The sequence below is a fragment of the Pseudorasbora parva genome, chromosome 20, assembly GCF_024679245.1.
Source record: "Pseudorasbora parva isolate DD20220531a chromosome 20, ASM2467924v1, whole genome shotgun sequence".
Taxonomy (NCBI): Eukaryota; Metazoa; Chordata; class Actinopteri; order Cypriniformes; family Gobionidae; genus Pseudorasbora; species Pseudorasbora parva.
In genome coordinates this window covers 10,089,643-10,115,995 of record NC_090191.1, presented here as the reverse complement: position 1 = coordinate 10,115,995, position 26,353 = coordinate 10,089,643, and the positions used below count along the sequence as shown (strand labels likewise).

General features: G+C 38.2%; 1 protein-coding gene across 1 annotated transcript; it reads left to right on the top strand.

The window, feature by feature from the left end:
* Positions 1–15,967: 15,967 nt before the first annotated feature.
* Positions 15,968–26,007, top strand: LOC137049062 (gastrula zinc finger protein XlCGF57.1-like). The gene is made up of 3 exons (XM_067427452.1): positions 15,968–16,262; positions 18,817–18,958; positions 25,214–26,007. The coding sequence occupies exons 2-3, from the start codon at positions 18,874–18,876 to the stop codon at positions 26,005–26,007; spliced, it is 879 nt and encodes a 292-aa protein (XP_067283553.1). The 5' UTR covers positions 15,968–16,262; positions 18,817–18,873.
* The last annotated feature ends 346 nt before the right edge of the window (positions 26,008–26,353 follow it).

Sequence of the window (26,353 nt, the reverse complement as noted above, 5' to 3'; positions counted from 1 at the left end):
AGAATGGCGCTAGTTACCTACAGCTCTGAAGCGGAAAACAGACTTCATGGTGCTGTAGATTTTGGGCTTCTCGTTAGCTTTCTATTGTTGTGTGGGCAGATCTCAAACGTTTTGCATTTGGTTGTGTGTTTGTTCTAATAAAGCTCTTTCTTTGAATAAACTACACGTCCCTGGCATATTTTCCTTTCCTCAATAAATGAATGTCCTTGATGGTTATAATAGCGTAGTCCATAGGATAAAAATGACATAAATATAAAACATAATAGCATATCACATGAATATGAATATATAAAATTAAAAAATATGCAAATCATAATTTTACATAATATATATATATATGTATATATATATATATATATATATATATATATATATATATATATAATGTGTGTGCGTGTAAAATTATTATAATTTGGGGGTTTAAATTTATTAATTTATTACCCAGGTTGACCAATAGTAACAGATCTGCCAACCAATCACGAGTGATATTTCTTGTTTCAATGTAGTAGTTTCAACCAATACTGAATGAGGAAATTCAAGCCATTCCGGCATGGCGCCGCCCAGAGCTGCTATTCATATGCTAATTAGAGCCATTAGCGCCGGTGCCAGCATGCCTCCGCAAGCTCCACATACGTCATGGTTTGTTTCCGTCAATATGTGGCACAGACGAACGCGATGTTCACAGGCTGTAAACTGACGTAAATTGTCAAAAATCAGGGAGATTTCCGGCCGTTTACGGGGACGAAAATCCCACTTTTCATGCAGTGCTTGGAGTAAGACTTCCCTTTGCCAAGGATGACTTGTTCTGCTGTACCTGGACCAAAAAGAGCACTTTCAATCCATGCTAGCATCAAACCAGATGATTGCATGTTTTTTCCAATCACAAAAATCCTGATATTCATCTTTTTCCCATTTGAGTTCCAAAAGCTTACAGTAAAGTGCTTCGTCAACTGTAAGGACCACATGTTGTTGACCAAGCGCTGTTGCAATGTGCCTGCATCTCTGTATTACTGTGTTGAGTGTATCAAGTTCATGGGTGGGAGCTTTTACAATTGGCATATAGCCAATACTTTTGACCTCTGAGTTGGTTGTGCAGATTGTCTGATTGAATTTGTCCAACCTATCTTAATATCTGCATCTTGCCATTTGACAAAAAACGCTATGTCCTTGGCAAGTGCAACACATGCTGAGATTATCAAGGATTTCTTCATTGTATCATTTCTTGTTGGTTTGTATAATTGATCCTGGTTCTGTTTTTCCTGTCATAACTGCAGCTGGAGAAAGTTGCTCCATGATTTCAGGAAATGAAAGCTTTAGCATAAGTTCTGCCAGGAAGACTTAATTGTTACGTCACTTTAACTTCTATCTATCCAATCACATTCTAATACTTGGGTATAAAAGATCGGTACTTACTCATGTTTGAGTTCGCAGATGCTGACGCCCCAATTCAACGCATGCTGACGCTCACGGTGCAGAGCTGACGCTACAGTTAGTTGAAGATCCTAACGTCTCGTAGCGGTTGATCGACGGCCCTACTATAAAGTAACAATGTACAATACAGTGGCGTTTAAGTCCATGTCAGCCTATCATTTTGTTCCTTGGGCTGTCGCGGCAAAAGTCGCTTGTGCGAAAAAATCTCGAGTTCAGATTCAGTCAATCACTTTAATGGAGGACTGGCATATTATCAAACGTACGGCTGCGTTCTTCATCACCATCTGGCGTCATAACTACATCAAGCATTCATTGCATGGATATGGTTATGCTTTTTCGATGACGATTGGGTGTAGTATTTTTCTCTCATTTCTTTGCAAGCGTGTTTAGAGCTGTCGCACGCGTCTGGGACGCAGCACCTGCTCGTGCAAAGCGATCAGTCATTGTTTGTGGCTTGTTTGTGTCGTAACCGCATAATCCCTTGAAAATATTATGCACGGGCTATCACTGACAATAGTTTTGAACAGAACCGACGGTATAGCATATTTGCCTCTATCATTCTCCCCATGAATGCAAGGCAATCATGGGGTTTAAAGTAACATGCACCCTTTAATCGGGGCGTCTCTTGAACGAAGCTGAATCACGGATCCGCTCATTATTATGAGATTGCTGAAGTAAATTAACATGTTAACGTGCTCTGAGTAGTTCTTAAAAGTACAGCACCAGCATCAGTGTATTGGCTCATTAAATAATGCTATTTTGCAAGCAGCGAGTTCCCCATACAACATAATTTAAACTGATAAAATATCGAGCTTAAAGTTTGGGCCTGTCATCCAGGAGAGTTCATTCATACATGTTTTGATCAAATTTATGTGGATCCCAGTGTTGAAAACGTCTCTTCATCATTTACATGGCTTCCTTTCTAGGAAGAAGTATTGCGAATGTGCTCATTGAAGATGCTTCATATTGCCTTAAACATGCGCATCTATTAATTATGTATTATAAATTAGTTAATCAAATCAAACACGCATATTTGTAATTGCGTGCTTTTGTCTTTTGTTACTTCTGGTAATTTAACTCTGGCTCCGTTTTATTCACCTATATCTGGAAATGTCTGTATTTTTTAGTAGTAGTAGAGTATTTTGGTATTATCAATACTATTATTATTATTTATTTTTTTAGAAACTTTATAGTGTTGCGTATCACTCTGCCCTTCTGTGCTTGGATGTAGTGCTTCAATTTAAACTCTACGCGATTCTCGCTCACTCACAGCACCAAGGTTGGCCAGGTTTGCATTTAACTATATGTGATACAGCACTAATTTTATTCTGCGCTCAATTAACTGCTTCACAATGATTGCATCCTGTATGGCAACTAAACCACAGTGCAGGAACAATATTCAAATCTTTTACAAATTCGGTAAGTGAGCGGATGGTGCTACCTTTATTAATATTAATATATTTTACTAATAATGCACTTTGCATTCCGAATCTCAAAAAAAAAAAAAAAAAAAAAAAAAAAACCTCCAGCAGCTGTCGGTGAGAAAATCTAAATAACTATCAAAGACATGCTAGCTTGGGTAAAAGGTGTTTTCAGGATTCCGATATTTGTCTCAATCGCACAGTACGAACCAGGATTAGGGTATCAACGAGGATAATTGCATAATTATCTTTTTCATGTGTTTTTCAGGGTCCAATAGCTAGCAGTTTATCAAGCTGTAAGCAGAAGTCACACCAATGGTTTCAACTTCTCCAACTGCCGATGCAAAGAACTGCAGTTCTCCAACTCGTATACGTATAGGACATTCTCATGGATCGGGTTGCTACAAATGCAGCTCAAATGCGCAGAATCTGCTTCCTCTATCAAGGTGCTGTGTGCATGGCACTATATGTATTCTAGCACAAGCAAGTTCTGACTCAAAATAGCTCAACACTTCAACTTCAAGCCATAATTTCATGCAATCACAGGTGGTGGTATGCTCTTTGTCTTTACTAATGCTCATTGTTCCTGTTTTCATTAGTATCTAGAGCTTTCATGAACTTGTCCATGGCCTAATGTGGACTATTGTGCGCCATCTCTATTTTTGCCTTTTCCACCATGAGGCCTACTGCTGTTAGCTGTGGGGCTTTGTTTTCGTTAAAGGAAATATCTCTAAGCACAGTATCCCTAATCATTCTGCACTTTTCCTACTCTCCAACGAGTCCCCATATCAAGAAGGCAATTTAAATTTACCTTATGAAAGACCTACAGTACTGCTGACCAGCTCATCTGTATAACGGACACTCTTCAGGATTATGTTCAGCCACAACAACTACTAAACAAGTTTTTATGATGGTCAAGATGATCATCTTCAGCACTCTAATCCTATAGTATGCCCAATCTACAGGTAATACTAAGAATTCTCATGTGTCTTAAGCGTCAGGTAAGCTACACTTCAGTGAACTCCTTTAATCTTATATGGTATGTATCCTACCTTTAGTTCCGTGATTAATTATCTAAATGTTTGGCTAAGTCTTATATTTATTTTTCACAACCGCGCTCCTCTCTCTAAGGCGGGTTCAGACCCACACCTCTCGTCTGCCTGCAGTCCTATAAGATGCAGTCTTTCCACCTCCCTCTATACCAGACATTTCTTTAGGATCGTGGCATTTTTACTGCAGCCATCAAGTTCCTGGGCAGATGGTTCTCTTCTGCATTGGAGAATTATATAAGACCTAAATGTCATTTAAAGGCACAATATGTAATGTTTCAGCATTAAAAATATAAAAGATCACTATATCTATGTTATATATTTTTTAAAGTTGTGTGTTTACATTATCCCGACAGTTCCAATTAACTTCTAAATCCAGAGAAATTAATATTTTAATTCGAAGACACGGACCGTGTCTTTATTTCCGTTATGTCGCCAGTCTTTCACGTCATATCCACGTTTGCGTCTTGCTTCCTGCGGAACTCGGCGGAACCGCCAAACTCAAAGAGGAACACTGACAGACAGTATAAGGGGAACCCCCGTATAAAAAAGTCTGTATGATAATGGATCATGACTACTCTTTGCCTGTACATTTTGCCAGCTCAACAAAGCGCAAACGTAAGGGTGAAAAAAAATGACCCGAGAAGATTTTGGGACAGTAGAAGAAGCAAGAGACGTGTAAACCTTGGAGAAGCCTTTGAAAGATGGCGAAATCTTCGTGACAAGCTCGGACTGCAGAGAGATGCTGATCTCGCTTGCGTTTTAATAAACAGGTAATTTAAGTAACCATTCAGCTAACATAATAATCATATAATCATAACATGCTGTATGTTTGCATATTGCATAGCGATCTTGACCACATTGAGACGAGTTTAGCTGAATACGTATACATTTTGTATTGTATCGGCTTTTCAAACAGGCGGATTCTGTGTTTTTGGAGACTGAAACAGCTATTTTTTTTTAAACTGATTCAAAAGTATATTCCTATCCGTATATTTGGTGACACGATGATGTCATGTGTAAAACGCAGATGGACTAGCTATTATTGGTTTTATATGTAGCTGGAGAAAGTAACTTTAGCTTCATAAGGTAATATGCCACTATCTTGGTCAATTAATATAAGGTGACCGTCACTTTTATCATATAATCAGCTTTGACGTATTTAAATCTGCATCATTTGAAATTTGTGATATTTTCACCTTTTATAAAGGGCATTTTCCCTTAATCTTATTAAATATAGGCTAAGCTTCATGTTTCATTTTATATTTGTAATTTTGATCAATACATTTAATTAAAATAAAACACTATAAGGGCTGTTACCAATCAAATTAAATAATTTACACTGAAAAATTAAAACAGCATTAAATAATGTTTTGAGATTTGTAGTTTTGAATAGACAAATAAGACATGTTGGAAAGTATGTTTAAAGATCAAATTAAACCACCAGTAGGTGGCAGCAGGTGGCCGTCTTAATGAGCGAGTCATTGAGTCGTTCATTCAAACGATTCATTCAAACAATGAATCGTTCATTTACACACGTTGTGAGACGCGTTGCGGTTCTTCTGTGAACGATTTTCGCAGCTTAAATAGAACAAAAACACTCAATATTGCATCATATATATATTTAATTGTTTAAGTAAAACACTAAAAACGCAAACGGGCAAAAAAAAGCGTTTTAAGAAACATTTTGAGGCCCCTTCTCTTGCCTCACAGTGGATTGGTCCACCGTGCATCTCACCGACACACACACACAAACACACACACACACACACACACACACCTCACTGACAGTGGGCTGGTCGGGAGAGAGAAAAGTTCAGTATTTGTGGATCTCCAGTAAGGGCTGTCTAGTCTATTTTATTAATTTTAAACACCAGATGACATTATTTCTCTTTTGATACAGGCGATGCGGAGTCATTAATACATCACCAAAGACAAACAATTATGATAGCGATGTACAAGTCCGATGTTTTAGTGATTATAGTTTGGTAACGTTAGCCTGTTGTAAATAAGTCACCCACTACAGCTAACAAGGTAATAAGCCGGTGTGTGAATGTAGTTAATGTAGATTCACCGCTGTGTTGGGCTGCATGTTATATGGAAGGACTTTGAAGAAACACGATAATTTAATAATTAAATTCCGTGTGGTGAACGTGAACCTATGATAAGCAGTCCACGCACGTCGCTCTGTTATATGTCGGATGGGATCGCTAAAATATCTCCAAACCACTCAAGTTGAGCGAACTAACTTGTCAACGATATCTGTGTCCTCCGAGCTGGCCGTGAGCGCTGCATTTTCTTCACTATTGCTCATTTTTATCGCTCCACTTATCTCCGATCCTCCTAGCCTGTCAGCCATATGGTCAGCCACAGACTGTAAACATTACCGCGTGCAGCACGCAGACGTCCGGTCTGCAATACGCATGCGCAGCATTACGCATGGCGCGTAAGCATTATATCGAGAATTTATCGACCTGTTGTTATCGTTTTATCGAGGAAAATTATATCGTGATAATTATCGTTATCGATTTATCGCCCAGCCCTATATTGAACCGTTCGGTACGAGGCTTTCGGTTCGGTACGCGGTAAGCATTATGTACCGGACGGTTCTCGGACTAATTAATTAGACTTGGAAAAATAAAAAAAGTGTGTGAAATATAATAACATGCGTTCAACAATAACCAAAACGACATAACAGGCAATGCCCCTGACACCGCCGAAGTGAAAAAAAAAAAAAAACACCAAATATGTTTTAGGCTGCTCAGTCAGGTGCTCGCTTACTCAGTAGGCTACACGTTGAATGCTCGTGGCAAAATGGCTATTGCGTTTAACAAACCAGAAATAGAAGATCCTCCAATAACCAACAGGTCTGGTGTTTGGGTGAACTTTGGATTCTTTGTAAGCTATGATGGTGTTAGCAAGAGTGATGGATAAAAAAACAACGGTATGTGGCATTTGCTACATGATGGTACAGCAGCGGGAATAATTAATGCCATGTCAACTCATTTACGCCGACAACAAGACGATAAAAAGGAGAAACAGCCACAAACTATCCCCGCAGCATTAAGACAGACATTTCCAACTTATTCAAATGGCAAAAGACATCACCGCGGCGAGTGGCCCATTTATAGCCGCGGATATGAGACCTTACGCCCATTTTCACACAGACTCTGTCTGCAGTGCGTAGTCTATGCGGTGCGTATTTTTTCCGTACCATGTTAACGGTTGTGGACTACAAACGCAGCATATTTGAAAGCACAACAGGGTGTACCGCATGCGCAGCGCAAAACGCACTGCAGACGGAGTTTTACAATGTTCCTTCACGAGCCCATTTCAGCTGGTAATTCCTGCTTTGTCCCAAAAAACAAAAGCACAAACAGAGAACCAATTGGCCAAAGCAACAGCGGTTGCTCTGACAACAGACGGCTGGATGTCAAGGGCTACACAAAGCTACCTGACTGTAACGGCACATTACATTACCGATGAATGAGAGCTGAACAGCCACGTTCTTCAGACACGCCCCCTTGAGAGTCAGACAAGTGAGGATTTGGCCACAGGGATGACAGAAGCAGTAGTGTGTGAAAAAAGTGTGCAGAGAGCTATTGTAAAGAGCTAATGTCTATTTCTGTAACTATATAGAAGATGGGTAAAGTATAGCTCCATCATTGTTCAATGTAAAAAAAAAAATTCATACTTTGTTAGTTTTAATAAAAAAATAATTAAAAAAGGTAATTTATCTGCCAATATTTTCTTTTTGCTGTATCTAAAACATACCGAACCGTACCGTACCGTACCGAACCGAACCGTGACACCAGTGTATCATATCGAACCGAACCGTGAATTTTGTGAACCGTTACACCCCTTATATATATATATGTATATATATATATATATATATATATATATATATATATATATATATATATATATATATATATATATATATATTACACGGCTCTGTGAAATACTTGATTCTGATTGGTCAATCTCGCATTCCAGCGGTATGTTATTTCCAGATAACACCCGCTCATACGGGTACTACGAGTTATCTTGACCGGTACTACTTCTATGCTTAACGCTGGCGCCATCTTGTGGCTTAAACAGCCGTGGGTTTCAATGGAAGACTTCAAGGCAGGTTTCCTTTATAACGTTTTTAATATAGATCTTTTTCTTACACAAACGCATCGATTCGAATCAGAAGGCTCTATTAACTCATCGGAGTCGTGTGGAGCACGTTATTTGATGGACAGCTGCATTTTTTATGGACTTCAAACACAACTGCAACAACTGCTTGGATTAACGTTAGCCTGGACTTTTTAAATATAACTCGGATTGTATTTGTCTGAAAGAAGAATGTCATACACCTACGATAACTTGAGGGTGAGTAAATCATAGGCTTGGTTTCATTTTTGGGTGAACTAACCCTTTCAGCATTAATTTTCAACATTTAGCAAGGGCATATGGCAAATCTTCAGCAATATATAAAGGCTTAAAGCAGGTTGGAACTGTTTTTGTTTGCGGAAGCTTTGCGTAAGAGCGAATAAAATATTTAATCTCAAGACAATATTTTGTGTCTGATAATTATTTATTTAAGGTCCTGACTCTCTGTCGTCTTAAAAAATCCCATGGCACTTCTTGTAAAAGAGTAAGGGTGTAAACCCGGTGTCCTGGCCAAATTCCCTCGATTGGCCTGTACCAATCATGGCCTCCTAATAATCCCCATCCACTGAATTGGCTCTATCACCCTCTCTCCTCTCCATCTATCGCTGGTGTGTGGTGAGCACACTGGCGCCGCATCATCAGTAAAAGGAGTAGGGGTCTAACCCCAGCATCCTGGCCAAATTTGCCCAGGCCTCTGTCAATCATGGCCTCCTAATCATCCCCATATACTGATATGAAATAATATACAGAAATAATTATTTATTTGTGTATAATTTATAAACAGAACATTTACTGAACTGGTAGATTTTAAAACTGCAGAGTTTTCTGTGAAGCAGCTGTGAATCATGTCTGTTCACTCACTAGTGAGCGATTTGAATCACTACATAGGCATCAACTGATACAAATGATTTTTGATATTGAAGACTTCACTTACTTTTGATTAAATACAATTTTTGGACTACCTTTTGGCAAGGATTTTTTTTTTTATATTGAATGAATAACATTTATACTTGAAATATTTTTTAGCTACTTTTACTTATATAGAGTCTTGGAAAAAAAAGAAAAGAAAAAAAAGAATATATATATATATATATATATATATATAGGAAAAAAACAGACTAGCATATGTTTCCATTTTTATCACATTTGTCACAATTAATATTTTTAATACAAGGATAATCTGGTTAAAATAGTATGTTCTATGCACTTCTGTGATTATATAGACAGCAGAGTGAACGGAACTTTTATTTTGGCGTGGTCGCAACACGTCATAAGGCTGCGCCGCGCTCCTGCATCTGCTGTGATTCGGCTGAGGAAAGGTTTGTTTTAAAGGGGGGGTGAAATGCTGTTTCATGCATACTGATCTTTTTACACTGTTAAAGACTTGGAATCCCATACTAAACATAGACAAAGTTTCAAAAGTTAAGGTGGACGTTTGATGGGAGTATTTCTTTGTCAAAAATACTACTTCCGGTTAGTCATAAGTTTCGGCAAGTTTTTTGAGATCATGCGTCCCCATTGACGTTAGTGGGGGCGGAATTTCCTTGTATGGGCCTTACGGACAATTCTACCGGAAGCGCGTGAGAGAGAGCGAGGGAGAGAGCGAAAGCAACAGCCTACGCCCATCAAAGCGCTGGTTTATAGGATGCTGGACAGGTGACAATTACACATAGCACATAATGTCACCAAAAAAGTGCGTTTTTGGTTGCCAGACCAAGACAGTCCTGCACAGATTCTCCAAAACCCCGCGTTAAGGCAACAGTGGATGTAATTTGCTTTTCCGGATCAGCAACTGAGTTGCGCGAATGTTTATATCTGTTCGCTGCATTTCGGTGCCGACTGTTTCATAAACAAGGCCCAGCTCGACGCCGCATTTTCCCAATCGCCTAATGCTGAAGGATGGAGCAGTCCCAACGTTAGAAGGGTGAGTGAGACTGCTTCAAATGTCTGTGTTTTTTTTAGTCCGCTTACCGTCTACACAAACCACGCGTAAACACACAAACACACGTGCACAACTGCACTTCCCACATGTACACCTTCAAAGACAAAAATACGACGATATAATTCAAGTATAAATATGTAAATAACACAACCCGCTAAGCATATTATAGTTGGTGTATAACTTGTAACTTACCACATACAGACGTCCTGCTCTAGTCGTTTTTGCTGCTGCTCCTGTTCAACTGCAGCCTCTGGGTCTGATTCCGGATCATAGATGTATGGCTGTATCTGATTAAAAGCCATATTTTTATTTTGAATAAAGTTTTTTTCCCGCTGTTAGGGATGACGGACTCGACTCAACACACAGCGCGCTGCTGCACACGTCATTCTTTAGCTCCGCTCACACGACACGCCCCCACCCTTTCGGCTTTTTTCGGAAAGACTCGGAACAGCGCATCTTTCTTGTATAATTATTAAAAAAATAAAGACTTTTCGGAGATATGCAGGATGCAATGCTACTCTATAGGTACTCAAGATTGACATGACACTGACTGAAACTGAGTGTTTCACCCCCCCTTTAAGAATTTAAGATAGAAACCGTTAGACGTTTATTAAAGGGTCATGAAACCCCCTCTTTCAGCACAAATCCACCTCGTAATCTTTTTGAAAAATGCTACTTAAATGGGCGTGCATGCCCGTGAAAAGAGGGGAGGGGGTGGGTGTGGCAGAGCGAGGCAGGGGAAGAAAGAGGGGGGCGAGCAACTGTCATCTATCAGTGCAGAGCAGTGGCCCATGCCAAATCTCAACAAAAATATGGGGTTAAACGCAGCAGGGGTTCAGAAAAAAAATCGACAGCTGGCAGCAGGAAGTCGATCTCCAATCACTAGCCCCCAAAGAGTGACACCAACCAATCAGATGATGACCGGTGACTGCAGCGTGTAAAGTAAACAGCGATGATGTCGGCAGAGCTCGAATGAGTAAATTGATAGGCATCATAAATAAATAACACCTGGCATTCGCGAAAAATCGTTAGGTTAGTTAACTTTAAAATCAGAGAACGACATACCTGAGTTAATTGTTTAAAGAGCTGCGTCTTGTATTTTACATTTAATTAGCATCACCGGCCGCAGTATTGTCTTTCAAACATTAACTTGTCAAAACAGAAGAGTCAACACTGGAGACTGTGGAATATGTATGTTTATGGTAAGAAATGTAAGTAAAAGAGTAGGCTTTTCTAACACAACATTAATGATGGACATGTTTAATCATTTGTAAAACACTGGGATATTCCTTATTTAGGTGTTTTCAAATCTTTAGTTTGATTTATATTCATAATTGTTATAAAAATGTGGGGGAAAAACACTACTACACTGAATATTGCGCTGGACTGGGGGTTTGACTTTACTAAGCATAATACATTTTGTAATTATTTATCAAAAGTATTTTGGGACGTTTTAAATGTCATTTTGAATGTATCTACTGTGCTTCAGCATGACTCCTACCAGTGAATCTGCTGGTGTCAGTAATAAAGAAGTGAAGGAATAGATTATGTGAGTTCAAGATATTTTTGACTTAAATTTTGGAATATTAGTAATAACCAAATAATATTTTAAGGAAGACACAGGGCATATTTGATGCAGACGAAACAACAGAAAAGGTAACAGCACATTCAGTGTGACGGGCTAATTTCAAGTGTTTCCCCTGTATACAGTATCTTTCTGAATAAAATACAGAATAAATGTTTTTCTTAAGTACTAACTGCACCCATAGGATGTGCATTCTGTATTAAGGAAAGTTACTGTAAGTAGTGATGTTTAGAAAATAATAGTGTTTAATGACAATGTCATTCATTTTTGTTAGTTTTGTATGCCTCATTGTTGCCAGAGAAATGCTACTTAATGTGCTCATTGAGGTGCTGTGATCCTGCTTTTGTAAACTTGGGTCTTGTATGTTTGCATTACAAATTCTGGTGGGAACTCATTCTTGTGAAAGCACACATTTGCTGGTTAGACCAGTGTTTCCCAACTCTGTTCCTGGAGGCAAACCAACAGGTAAACATTTTGAATGTCTCCCTTATATGACCTCTCCATTTCAGGCCTTGGAGCAGAGATGTGCAGTTTCGGTCACAGTCCTGCAGAGTTGAGCTCCAACCCTGATCAACTACACCTGAACCAGCTGATCAGCATCTTCAGGGTTAGTAAGTACAGGCAGGTGAGTTTTTATCAGGAGCTGTCTCATTTCCGAGGCTACATTTGTCGACCAAAAAGAATCAGACCTGTAGACAGTAGCTGTGTCTCATTTCGTTTAATTTCGAAGGCTCCGTCCTGTGTAGGATGCAGTATACGGAGTGTCCTCAATCAGAATTGAGATGTCCTTCATAGGACACACAGGCAGGAAGTATCACGCTGCTATGCCAACACGTTCAGCCTCTTTGCGCTCTCATGCCAGTTATATGAATGAAAAATTATTTATAACTTGAAAATGACTATGAAATGTTTCCTATCTTGTCAGCAATGTACTGTTCTAAACGTTTAAACAAGCACTAAACATTTGTAATCCTGTTTACCACAACTATCTGTTTGAGGTAATCGAGCTTAAAAAACAAAAACAAGCTTGAACTAATTGCATTTAAACACCACATCAACACTTGCATGTATATCTGGCGAGGTGCCGTCTTTTCATAAAATAAAATAAAAATGACGGTTGTTAACGGCGACGCAAAGAATTGTGGGTTATTCCAGCTGTGAAGGATAGAGCTCATGCACACTCCAAATTCCTGTGAAAGAAGGACTCATTCGAAGGTCGCATTTGGAGTGTCCTACTCACTTTTATTTTAAATGAGACGGCCTTATAACGTATGCAGGCTTCAGATGCGACTGCCGGAGGATGCAGCCTTTAAACACGGCTTATCTGGCGATAACGGTTTAATAGGTATTTGATTGCAAAATGCAATAAGAATAGTATTCACATGGCTGTGCATGTATGTAAACTACTGTTAATAAGGTCATGTAAATCCTGTGTCACAGTTTTCTTATGAATCCTCTAGGCTACACTGGAAGAGGAAAATGGAGAGAGATGCTTCAAGAAACACACTGGTGCCAGGAGAACCATCTCTAACTCAACATCAACGACATAATCAGCTGGTGGTGGATTTCAGGGGAAAGGACAGAGAACACACCCTGTCACCTTTGACGCCTGTAGGGAGCAGGTCAACAGCTTTAAGTTCACATAACTAAAGATCTCACATGGTTTGCGCACAGCCGCACACATAAGCACGTCAGCACCTCTCTTATACCTCAGGTGCCTGAGGAAGTTTGGAATGAACCCCAGCATCCTTAGACCATTCTGCATCTGCACTGTGGAGAGCATCAAGAACACTTGGTAGATAAACTGCACTGCAGGTGACCTACAAACCACATTGTAGGAGTTGAGCTTCCCTCCGTCCAGACAGTGTATAAAGCCCAGAGGATCATCAGTGACTCCTGCCACCCGAGCCACGGACTGCTCTCTCTGCAGCACCAGTCCCACACAAGCCGACTGAGGAATGGCCTCTTTTTCTTTTAGGCTATCAGGCTGCTAAACAACCCGAACTGATGTGCCTTACAACCCCACTCTATGCTATGCCATACCCTGCACTTTAGACTCCACACTTTACACAATTTCAACCAAACGTGAACCTAATGTATTATGCACTGCACTTTTAACACCATCAATTCTGCCATCACCTACTTATCAACCCGCTGTTCCTCTGTAACTGTACAATGTGTATAATTGGATGCTGAACACTAGTGGTGGTTGGGGAGAGACCCCTGACATGGTTGTAAAGCACTTTGGGTGTACATCAGTTCATATGAAACCACTGTGCCTCATTCATTCATTCATCTTATTATGCATTGTGTGTATAATATGTACATTATTTATTGTGTATAAAGTGTATTGTTACCTGTTAAGTATGTCCAATTGTATTCTGCACTGCTCTCAGACTTTCACTTACCACAGTGCATGTGCTGTTGCTAATGTGACAATAAAAGTGATTAGATCTGAAAAACACACACAACCAGGTTTCTGAAGTGACGTGTGCCAAGTGCTGGAGAAGTGATTCTGTATTTATTCTGTCTTTATAGTTCCACTCTTAAATTCACTCTCTATAAAACATAGTTAACATTTTGTGACTAGCTCAGTGTTTCTGAATTACATCATGAATCAATTTGTGGGATGTGTTTGAAACTCATCACACTTCACCAAACAACCTACCAAATTCAACATAGCAATGAACGATATACATATATTTTGTTTATAAAAAGTCAGCTAGCCTATCTACTATAGTAAGATTTAATCATTTAATATTACAATTATGATAAGGCTGTTATTCATTAAATCACTCGTTCTATATTTGCCTTGCTTCCGGATGCTAAAAGCGACAGGTACCGCCTACTTCTGGTAGTAAACGGCAGCCGACGTCCGGTTTTAATGGCAGGTACTGTCGGCTGCCATTGGCAGCAACTTCCTGCTGCCAGCTGCCGATTTTTCGCTGAACCCCTTCTCGTTAAACGTAACGAAATGCAGGATTTTTAAAGCTGGCAAAATTAAAGTCCAATAAAATACACTGACAACCGTCTGTTTGACCATTTAAAGTAACCGAATGCCTTGCTACATATATTAGATTAATCGGAATTGTTTAAAATATAGAAATGCATACACAATTATTATTGTCATTTATAAATATAGAATTATGTTTGTATACACAGTATAAATGCATATTTTTTTAAAGAAAAAAAAAAATGATCGGAAAAAAAAACAACCGTTATGTACATATAGCCGAGATCTAACTTACGCGCGTCCCAGAACACCCATAATAAAGATGGACAGCGACAGTGAAGACTACAGTAAAAGCAGTACAGAGGGCTCTGCTGAGGTGGAGGACTTTTCTCCTCCTGAAACCCCAGGGGAAGATGGTTCAGATAACCAACCGCCCGCAGCCAGAGACTAGCCCTGGCAGCATCGCGGGGAAAGCCATGCAACACACCCGAATCTTTACACCAGGGAAACAAACACTTACGACCCATCATAAACTCCTCTCATCTACTCCGTGAACACGCAGACTGTCACTTCTGTCATTTGAAAGAACCACGTGCTGTCATGAATAATTAAGAGACGGTGTCTTCTCATAGGATAAGAAAACTCAGTCTCATTAATAATAATGAGACACCGATGCGTCACGTAGCACTATTAGAGCGATGGTACGTCACAAGCTGTGACGTGGACGCAATGTAGTTTTTAAACCCGGAAGACGAAAATAGGGTGAAAAACATAAAAATTGACCAGATTCCCCTTTTAATTAAATCTAACAGATGCTAACATTATGTTCAATGATGTTCAACACACATACCTCTGTTAAAATCTCAAAAATTTAGCTGTAGGGTTTCATGACCCTTTAAGGAAGGAATATCATACAGCCCAACCAAGGTGCCTGAATAATATGAGTGTGTTGTGATTGACATATTTATTAATAAGGACAAAGGTAATATGATAATTATCAATTATTATATTCCACGCGAACCATTAACACATGAGTTAAAGAAGAATATGTATTAAAAATAATATATCAAAGAAATGCTGCGTGGGGATTTGAATGCCTATAATACGTTATGGGGAAGTAGAGTTACAGATTTAAAATGGTGGAAGAAATGATGGATGATAGAATGGTGGTATGTTTAAACAAATATTGAATTGGATATAGAAATTATACATCCTGTATAAATTTAAAATAGTGGATAGGAAAATAGCTAATAGATGTGAATGGGGAGTGGATCAAAGTATTGGTAGCAATCATTTCCCAATTTTCTGCAAGACGGAGACAAATGTAAAAATCATAAATGGTGCTTTCAGAAAGCCAACTGGGAAAAGTATTTGGAACGTTGTAATAATGAGATAAAGAACTCATTTTGTAGGTTGGATGAGACTATAGATAAAAGGAATGATTCTTTGATGCAGCAAGGCATAGTATTCCAATCAGTAAAAGCCAAAAAAATAAATAAAAAATGTACCATTGTAGAATGAAAAATTTACTGAAGCAACTACAGATCGAAAGCATTTAAGAAATTACACAAAACATTAACAATGGATTATCAAAAGAAATGAGCCATAGTAAGGAAAGTAATTAAAGAAGCCAAGAAAGAAGCTTGGGGACAATTTTGTTCAACAATTGGAAGAGAAACGACTTTGGATAAGATGTGGATGATGGTGAAGAAAATGACAGGTAAATATAAACTGTCACAAATACCAGTGTTAATTGATGGAAGAAATCATGCCGTATCCGATGCTGATAAGTCAAATGTTAGGTAAAAAGTTTGCTGACATTCATAAAATTAACCACTTTGCAAACTACACTAGTTTTAACCACTGAAATTTCCAAAAAGGAAAAGATGAAATCTTGAAGGAAAATAAATATGTATTAAATGCTAAACAAGAGACAAATACTATACTAGATGCTAGGGTTGGGACAAAAAAAATCGATATGCCGATTTATCATGTTAATTCCGAGACTATATTTTTTTACAGACATGTCAGTGCTAAACCACATCGAATTTCTAAGCAGTAAACATACAGCATAAGCTTAATTCAGATCATAATATTATGAATAATATTATCCTTCGGAAAAAGAGTAAGGGTGTAAACCAAGCGGTAACCTCCCGCGATCTCTCTTGAAGCCAATACGGAAGTAATGGAATCTGCAATTCCTCAACTGGCCACTAGAGGCAGGCTCCAGAAGGGAGCAGAATCTTATTGAGCCTCATGTTAAAATGCCCAACTTTACAGCAGAAAAAAAAACATGTGTACAGTAGGGCTGTGCGATATATTTTATTGGCTGCAACAAAAAAACAACAAAAAATGTGCTCCAGTCAGACAGTGAACTTTGATAAGCTGTCAGACAGGGGCCGGGCTAGGGCCTAGATATGAGGCTCGTGCAGGGCTCTGATCAACCCCCCCCCCAAATACATAAATCGGACATTACTGAGCTATGCGTTTAAAAGTAGCCTATTGAAATGGTACAATGACATTGCAACTTGGGCATTTTGTCCCCCGTCAGAAAAAGGTTAAAAGGGCTATAAAGTGTCGTTGTACCCTAAAACAGAAGATTAGCCTGTTTATTTTTAGCTTGCCTCACGCTGTGTGAAAATAATATTGAATCGACCGTCCCTGGGTTGAGCCAGTTTAATTCTCGCTTTTGTTACTCGACCTGCGGAGCTGAATGAGTGCTCACTGCTGCACTTATGCTGGAACGCAGAGGATCCTCCTTGAAGAAATTTAGAAATCGCACATGCTCAAATCGGGATTTTATACGATTTCGATTAATTGCACACCTTTACAGCCTGGTACAAACTGTGGTTTGTGCCTATTCAGCTAATTTCGACCTTCATGACAGCTGTGAGGGGGTGAATTTTTTTATAACTCATTTGTTTACGTTATATAAAGCCTTAAAGTTCTGCAAAATTAAGGGCGTGGTTACAGGTGGATAGTCATTTATCTGCCGTCTATAGTCATTGCGTCACCTAAGCCCCGCCCACATCCCGCCTTTTTGCCCAGTTTCTGTTATCCGGGAGTGACATGCGATGACTCGCTCACAAGATGGCAACGCCCAGCTCGCCCCGACTTTAACCTTCAGAACGGCTTGTCGGAATCCTATGGGTGACGTCACGGATACTACGTCCATATTTTTTTACAGTCTATGGTGTAAACCCTGCATCTTGGCTATCTTGGTATTATTAACGTTTTAAAATTTCACATTTAAAGAAATCTAGTATTTGACCATGTCTAAACATTTATTAAAATTTAAAACCACGATCTGCAATATTTTGAGCAACTAGACTATTATTTATTAAAGAGCCATACAGGCACTTAGTGGGTAATGGCATTACAAATGAAAATTATTATTTTTCCAGCCACAAAATAACTCTAATTTGCCTCTTTGCATTGGAATTCTCTATTTTACTTCAATTACTACACTAATTGTAATATAAATATTAGAAGAAAAAATATTTTAAGTGATCATGGACCATAATTAGTATTATGTACCTAAAGATCTGAAAAGGACCTCAAAATATTCAATAAATATTACTGAATTAAAATATAGAACATTTATTTAATTGAAAAATAGTTGAGGTGTATGGTCACATGTGACCATGACAGTAGGGAATACCTCAAGTAATGCTGGTTTGAACATTTGAGAGTGCCGTGATCATGTTACCGCGCGCCGTCGCGAGTGGAACGCATGTCGCAACTGTTATTCAACATCTCTGGTTTTAACTGTTATGCCACACTAAAGGGCCGATCACACAGAACGCGTTTTTGCAGCGAGAGGGGTTTTTCGGGGGTTGCAGAAACATTTTAAATAACTAAAAAACTAAACAACACTTTGCCCGGCTCTTTTTTAAAATTAATTTATGAAAAAATTTAGTGCCTCGCATTTTCAAACCTGAAAAACACGCTCTCTGTGTGATCAAAGTGCACCAAAACGGCAGTTGTTGTTTGAATTCCATGTGAGTGAGTGAGTGCAAGAGATGCAGGGAGAGCAGGGAAAGGAAATGTAGCTGAACGAATACGCTGCGTGCGTGTTTTAAATACCGTATTTTTTTGTTTGTTGACAAAACGCAATATGTAGCGGCCGGTGTTGATTCTGTAGCGATCCGCCACAGATTAGTCTATGTGTGGAAAACACTGCAGTGACTGAACTACTGAACTAGAGCTGATTGAGACACTCAGATATTTAGTTTGGATTTATTTTTCTTTCTGTTAATTCTCTTCTTAAACAGGACAAACAGACAAACTCCTAATGAAGCGACTGAGATCCATGTGACATTATTATAAAGATGGCGTTCATTAAAGAGGAGAGTAAAGATGTGAAGATTGAAGAAACATTGAGAGTGAAACATGAAGATACTGAGGAACAAACAGGTTGGTTTCATTCTCAAAGCTGAACTTGTCATTTGAATGTATTAAAATATCCAGCTCTACAGAAATGAGTGATGTTTGTGAAGTGTGGTTTTATACATTGCCTTATAGTTGCCTTATGTGGACAGACATGTTGATCACATGACCAGACAAATCCTAACACTGTCTTAAACCTAAAAAACGTATTTTGTGTAACATTAAACCCAAAATCAACTTCTGAATGAACTCAATGAAAACCAATACTTTTTCACAATATGTAAGATTTTTGGATTAAAATATCCAAAAACCACTAGAGCATGTTATACAGTATATTTTGTTGACTTGTGTATTTACTTGATCCCAAATATTTCCAAGAATGTTTAAATCCAGATAAATAAGCAATTTTAATCAGGGGCCTATTGCACAAAACTAGGATAAGGGATTAAGCCGAGATATGTTGGTGATCTTGACATCTGTATGCAAAATTTAGTCCACTTCTGTCGTGTAAATGTACCCTAAATGTACACTCACGCCAAGAACGATAATGATTATAAAAGATAACTGTATATTAGTGGATAAATTGAGCCAGGATCACCACGCTATCCCGGCTGAATCCCTTATCCGAGCTTTGTGCAATAGGCTGCAGGACACGGATCGTGTCAATGCGTGACTTATCAATGATATCTTTCTTGCATTGTCCTTGCTTTCTGGTTTTATTTTGTAGAAACCATGGAAACACCAAAGATTTAATATATTATGCGTTTTATTAGGCAGGTGAGCAACTGTTTGGATTCATTCATCCACAGAAAACGAATCATTGTTATACATCTCAACTATGGATGGGCATTCGATTACATTTTCTTAGTCAATTGTTGGAAGAATTAACGATCGACTATCGATTAATCATTAATAATTTTTATAATGAAATTATTTATTTCACTTTTAAAATTCAAAAATGCAATGAATACAAAAATGCAGCGTGTCTTTCATTGATGAGACCTTTACAAGATCAACTTGTGGCAGACAGTAAACTACGTTCAGTTAGCCAAACCGAACATATGTGCGCATGCATATGCATTTCTGTTGTGTGTCTGATACACAACGCTGTTGCTGCTATAGGTGACGTACAGGGAAGGCCTATACTTCTTTCTAAACATAAATATATAGACTACTGATACAGCAAAGATATTGACGGTAAATTTGCTACCAAATATTTAGTTCTGTAACAGGCCTAATTGTAATTTTTTTTAAACTATTAAAAAAAAAAAAAATTATCGATTTTAAAATATTGCACCTATATCTGCATTTATGTTAAGTGTAATTTATTAAAGGGGTGGTTCCGTGTTTTTTTTTCTAGACTTGGTTGTGTTTATAGGGTGCAGTATAACATGTCTTAATACTTCTTCTTTTTTAAACGCCGTATGTTTTCTTATATTTGACCTTTATTCCACGCTGTCTCCACTGTCCTTTGAGCGGCTCATTTGCTTCCTGCTTCATCCCCTCCATCCTCCCCATCCTCCATCCCTCCGAAAAATGCAATGGTCTTAGATTGGTTAGATCAGCCAATTTCTCAAACGTTTTTCAGTCAGGGCACCCCAGTTTAAAATATAATTTAAAAACACTACATAACCCAAATTTAAATGCAAATGTCCTGTTTATTTAGACAGGACAGTAATGAACAGAGCATAATACGAACCGTAAATAACAATAATAATAACAACTTTATAGCACCTTTAAAAACACAGGTTTGCAAAGTAATTCACAAAATAATTAATCAGAGACACAAATGCCATGTAAGAGGTGGATCGCACAATACAAGAACCCAACAACAAATCCTGACCAGGAGAACTAAACTGAAGTGCAGGATGCAGTTAAAATAAAATAAAAAGGGGCAGACATAACAAAAATAAAACATTCTGGCTGACCCCCCAGCGAGTTTTTCAAAGCGACCGTTATTAATGTGTCACTTTATGGTTTCCATGGTGACGCGTCATTGCTTGTCACGTGACACACCACAGTAACAACAGAGCTGAATGAATGATGATCTGCTTTTGTCATTTTTCCTTTTTTATTCAAAATATTCACAAATTTGTTAGATATGGGCTGAAATATCTGATATTCCGATTGTCAAATATGTACGAGTGGAAGTGTTTTGTCGTTTGAACACCTTTATAACGATCGCGTTAGTTGAGCTGTATGCAAAGGATTTACAAGACGTGAATTCATCCACTTCTCCCAAAATACATAAAAGTAAGTGGCAGGTGAACTGGGAGAAGAACAGAGTTAACTTAAAAGTTACTTACACAACGTGTATCTGATATGAATAAAACTAATTATAATTGAATGGATTATTATTGCCTCTTCATTTTTCATCATTGTGTATTTTACAAACTCTAAATGTATTGGTTTTTTTACGTATATGTATGAAACCTAAAATAAACATTATGTGGCTGAAAACACTGAAAAGTTGTGATATATGACAGCTCTGAGCGCGCCTGTCTCTGCCTCAGTGCAAGCCAACGCGAAAGCACATTTGAATTTACATTTGAATGAACAAGATGCACTGACCGTTCTAATCACATGCGTGAATGTGTGATCGTACGTGCGAAAGGGTTAAAAAGAAAAAGAATGTATTTATGTAAATTCAAATATATTTTATATATGATATTTTAGATTTTTATTTTTTAGCCTACGTAATTTTTTGTCGGCACCCCTGACACAGTCAAAGGGCACCCCAGTGTGCTGCGGCACCCACTTTGAGAAAGGCTGGGTTAGATGAACAAATGTAGTTTCATGTATTTTTATTGGTTGAAGTGCCAAGCAGGGGTTGTCCAGAAACGCCACACCCCTTACCATTACAGGCAGAAGTCACACCTGCGGTGACTAGCAAGGGTTTATGATGTCACCAACCCGGGAAGAAGCTCGTTGTAGTCCAAACCGGCCGTTTTTCTAGGCAATAAACTGTTGTAACTTTAAAAGACAATATCTCTGTTTGCATTGAACTTTCAGCGCTGTAACTTTGCAGATAATGTTTATGCTCAAGCAGCAACATTACACACTAACTAAAGTAAAAAAAAGTGAAATTGCATGCAACCACCCCTTGTGTCACAAATATGTATTTGTGTCAAAATGACATATAAACATATTTTCTTTTCTATTTTGCCCGGAAACGCTTCCACTTGAAAAATAGGCGTCGGTTTTCTAGCATGCATGCATGTGTTCTCGGCACGGCTAGAGCCGCTTCTTGGTGTCATGCAGGAAGTGTTCAAGCTATAACCTGTTAACTGAAATAAAAAAGGAGACACCACGAAAACACCTGCTCTGAGGGGACGGATGCACAGGTAAGTTACCTCCGCGCTAACACACCCACTTTAAACAAGGACTGAACAGTCGTGGCTGTGTGGTACTTATACACGCCATCACAATGTTTGCAGTGAACTGTTTCGCTTTTTAAATCAAAATGGTCCCACGCCACAGTTCACCGTGACCTCATCATGATTATTCTTTTGAAATCAAAACGGAAGATCACTGATAACCGAGTATGGTGTGATATATTGCACCCTGGTGGTAAAATGTTTACTTGCTGCCACAGTGAAATTAATTTAATTGCTTCAACACCCACACTACAACCGGCATTAAAAAAATACATTTGATTAATCGAAAACAAATTAACGTTAACAACAAAATTCTTAACGATCAACTTTCGATCGTCGATTAATTATGCCCATCCCTAATCTCAACACAGTTTAAATCTTGTTTTCATGATTTACCGCGAGTACTGTTTTACCATGTCTAAATAGATCTAGCTCACTGCAGTGTGAACAAGTGTCTCATAGCAGCGAATGAACAGAGTAGCATTATAACATAACGTTTTGCTCTCTTGCTTGCAGTTTGGTTTTGATGCTTAGCATGTTGTAACAAAATGGCTCGAAGGGGAAATATTTATAGTTATTGCTTACAATAGATGCTTAGACTAAACTAACATAAACCAGTGATGGAGTACCTTATTCTCTGGACTCGAGTCCGACTCGAGACTCCGTTCTCTGGACTCGTGACTCGACTTGGACTCGCGGATTGATGACTCGTACTTGGACTCGAGTCTCAAGGATATATAAAATCGGACTTGAGGATTCATCAAATGAATTACGTTGTTTCTGACTAAATAGGTTATACAATTTTATATAATTGTATATAATTTTATATAATCGCTCGCTCGCTCTCCTTGCTTGACCACACACTCACTGACGTCACTCACTTTACGCCGCATTCTCCTGCATTATTTGCGGTCTAAATGTTGTCATTAGGAAAATGCAGAAACTATTATTGACTAATGCATATATGATAATAAACAGAGGAAGCTAGGGTTGGGCGATGTCTGCCTATTTGGCATCAGACGTCAACGATGTCTACGTACAGTGAAGCGAATGTACAGTGACGGGACATAACTGCTAGATTCAAACTATGCTTTCTGCAATGGCTGACGCTGAGCCAAAGATGGACGCGCTCAGCGCTTAATCCTGTTTATGTTTATTTTAGAATTCATTCAGATATTTAAATACGTATAATTTATAGCAAAATAATACATTTATAGTTTGTAAAATACATAAATGTGTCTATGGAAGCAGCAATAAACAATCCTTTCAAATGTATTTGTCTACATACAGTACAGGCTAAAGGTTTGGACACATTACTGTATTGTTTTTGAAAGAAGTTTCTTCTGCTCATCAAGCCTGCATTTATTTGACAAAAATACAGAAAAAAATTTAATATTGTGATATATTTTTTACAATTTAAAATATTTTGTTTTCAATTTATTATACTTTAAATTATAATTTATTTCTGTGATAAAAGCTGAATTTTCAGGATCATTCCTCCAGTTTTCAGTGATCATGATCCTTCAGAAATCATTCTCATATGAGGATTCATTATGAGTGTTGGAAACAGTTCTGCTGCCTAATATATTCGATGAATAAAAGGTTCAAAACAATTATTCAAAATAAAAAACATTTTCAAATAATATAAATCTGCTTTACTGTCACTTTTTATCAATTTAACACATCCTTGCTGGATAAAATTATTGATTTATTTCAAAAAAAGAAAGAAAAAAATGACTGACCCCAAATTACTGACCAGTAGTGTAGTGTTGATACAAAAGAGTTCTATTTTTAAAACATTTGCTTTAAAAGAATGTATCACAGGTTATGAAAAAATATTAAGCAGCAGAACTGTTTCCAACTTTAATAATGAATCATCATATTATAATGATTTCTTAAGGATTATGTGACACTGAAGACTGGAGGAATGATACTGAAAATTCAGCTTTGCATTACAGAAATAAAGGATAATTTAAAGTATAATTAATTGGACTCGAGCCTTGACTCGAACTCAGGTAATGGTGACTAGACTTGGACTCGACTCGGACTCTTCTTTGGTGACTCGAGACTCGACAGTTGGTGACTCGACTACAACACTGACATAAACACAATCATACAAATCACACATACTTGAGCTGTTGAAGAGATTCCAATGTACAATAACAAGGGAAGTCTTGATAGTTAGGCATGAAGTCTTGATAGTTAGGCGTTGACGTTATAGTCAATGAGAGACAGCTGAGGTGACGCGTCAGTTGTCGGTCCAGGGAGAGAAAGAAGAGATTGGCGACTCTGCACAGGGGCCTTTAACTTCGTGTTCGAGTGAGCCAATCGTACTTTGGCCTTTGTAGGGAAAGTTTTACAGTCCTTGTGATTAAGCAGATCGTTTATATATAACTGGATTGGTTGCTGATGAAGGAAATATTAAAGATTCTTTTAATGATACTGATATGTTGCTCAGGTATCAGCATATCATATACACAATCATTCAGATATTTAAATTACAAATTCGTAGACACCAAAAAGATATAGGTGAGATATGCATAAAACGAAATACCAGATAGGATAGTTATAATCATACGCACAATGTCCTGGGGTGCATGATCATTTATAGAAATGTTTTTCCATAAATTAATGCACAAAAATCTGTTTAAGGGGATTCGGTCTCCCTTTTCACATTCTTTTTAACCATAAAGTCTTATGTAATGGTAGCCCTGGTAACAGAGCCCTTTCCTGCTTTTTTTGGCTAAGGTCTGTTACTAAGCATAAAGCATTTAAAGTATATTTACACAAGTGATTTTTTAATTATGTGTCTGATTTGTCTCAGTTGTTACAATGTATAAATGGATGTCTGTTGCTTTTGTGCCATTAAACTGGTGTTAACCTATTTTGTCTTTTTACACCTTAGACCTGATGGCACTGAAAGAGGAGAGTGAAGTACTGAATGAAATGGAAGAGAAATATAAATATAAAAATCATGATTCCATTACTGAAGAAAAAACGTTTATTTGCTCACGGACCGAAAACACTTCCTCACAAAATATGGCTCAAAACACTGGAACTAGAAGGCATTTAATCTGCCCTCAGTGTGGAAAGAGTTTCATTCAGAAGGGACACTTTAAAGAACACATTAGAGTTCACACTGGAGAGAAGCCTTTTACTTGCCAACAATGTGGAAAAAGTTTTAACCAAAAAGGAATTCTTAACAGGCACATGAGAGTTCACAATGGAGAGAAACCTTACATGTGCCCTCAGTGTGGAAAGAGTTTCACTGAACATGGAAACCTTGAATTCCACATGACAATCCACACTGGAGAGAAACCTTTCACCTGCCAACATTGTGGAACAAGTTTCACTCTTAAAGGAAGCCTTAACAGACACATGAAACTTCACACTAAAGAGAAGCCTTACATGTGCCCTCAGTGTGGAAAGAGTTTCAAATGTCATGAAAACCTTGAATACCACATGAGAATTCACACTGGAGAGAAGTCTTACACCTGCCAACAGTGTGGGAAAAGTTTCAATCGCAAAGTACACTTTGAAAACCACATGAGAATTCACACTGGAGAGAAGCCGTTCACCTGCCAACAGTGTGGAAAAGGTTTCAGCCAAAAAACAAACCTTGACAGGCACGTGAGAATTCACACTGGAGATGAGCCAGAAAACGTTTCAGATATAAAGAAACCTAAAAGAACCACATGAAGATTCATGAATGAGATAACTATTTTATATTTGTCTGGCTATCACCAGACTAAACTTAATTTAATATTGAACATCTGGGGAGTCTGCTCTGTATTTTCTACTGCACAAGTGTGATAAGGTGTGATAACAGAGCATAATTCAAATGACTCTGTTTGCAATTGGATAGTCCTTCAACCAATAAGGCCACAAGAGGCATCATCACAATACAGTCACCTCAAGGATTATTAGTTTCTCTAGATTATTTAATTCCTCATTAATTGAGCGTAAGCGTCAGTTCTGGCAGGCTAGGTAGTCAAGACGCTGCTAACGCTATTTGGTCTCATCAGCTGGTTCTGCTCAGCTGAGA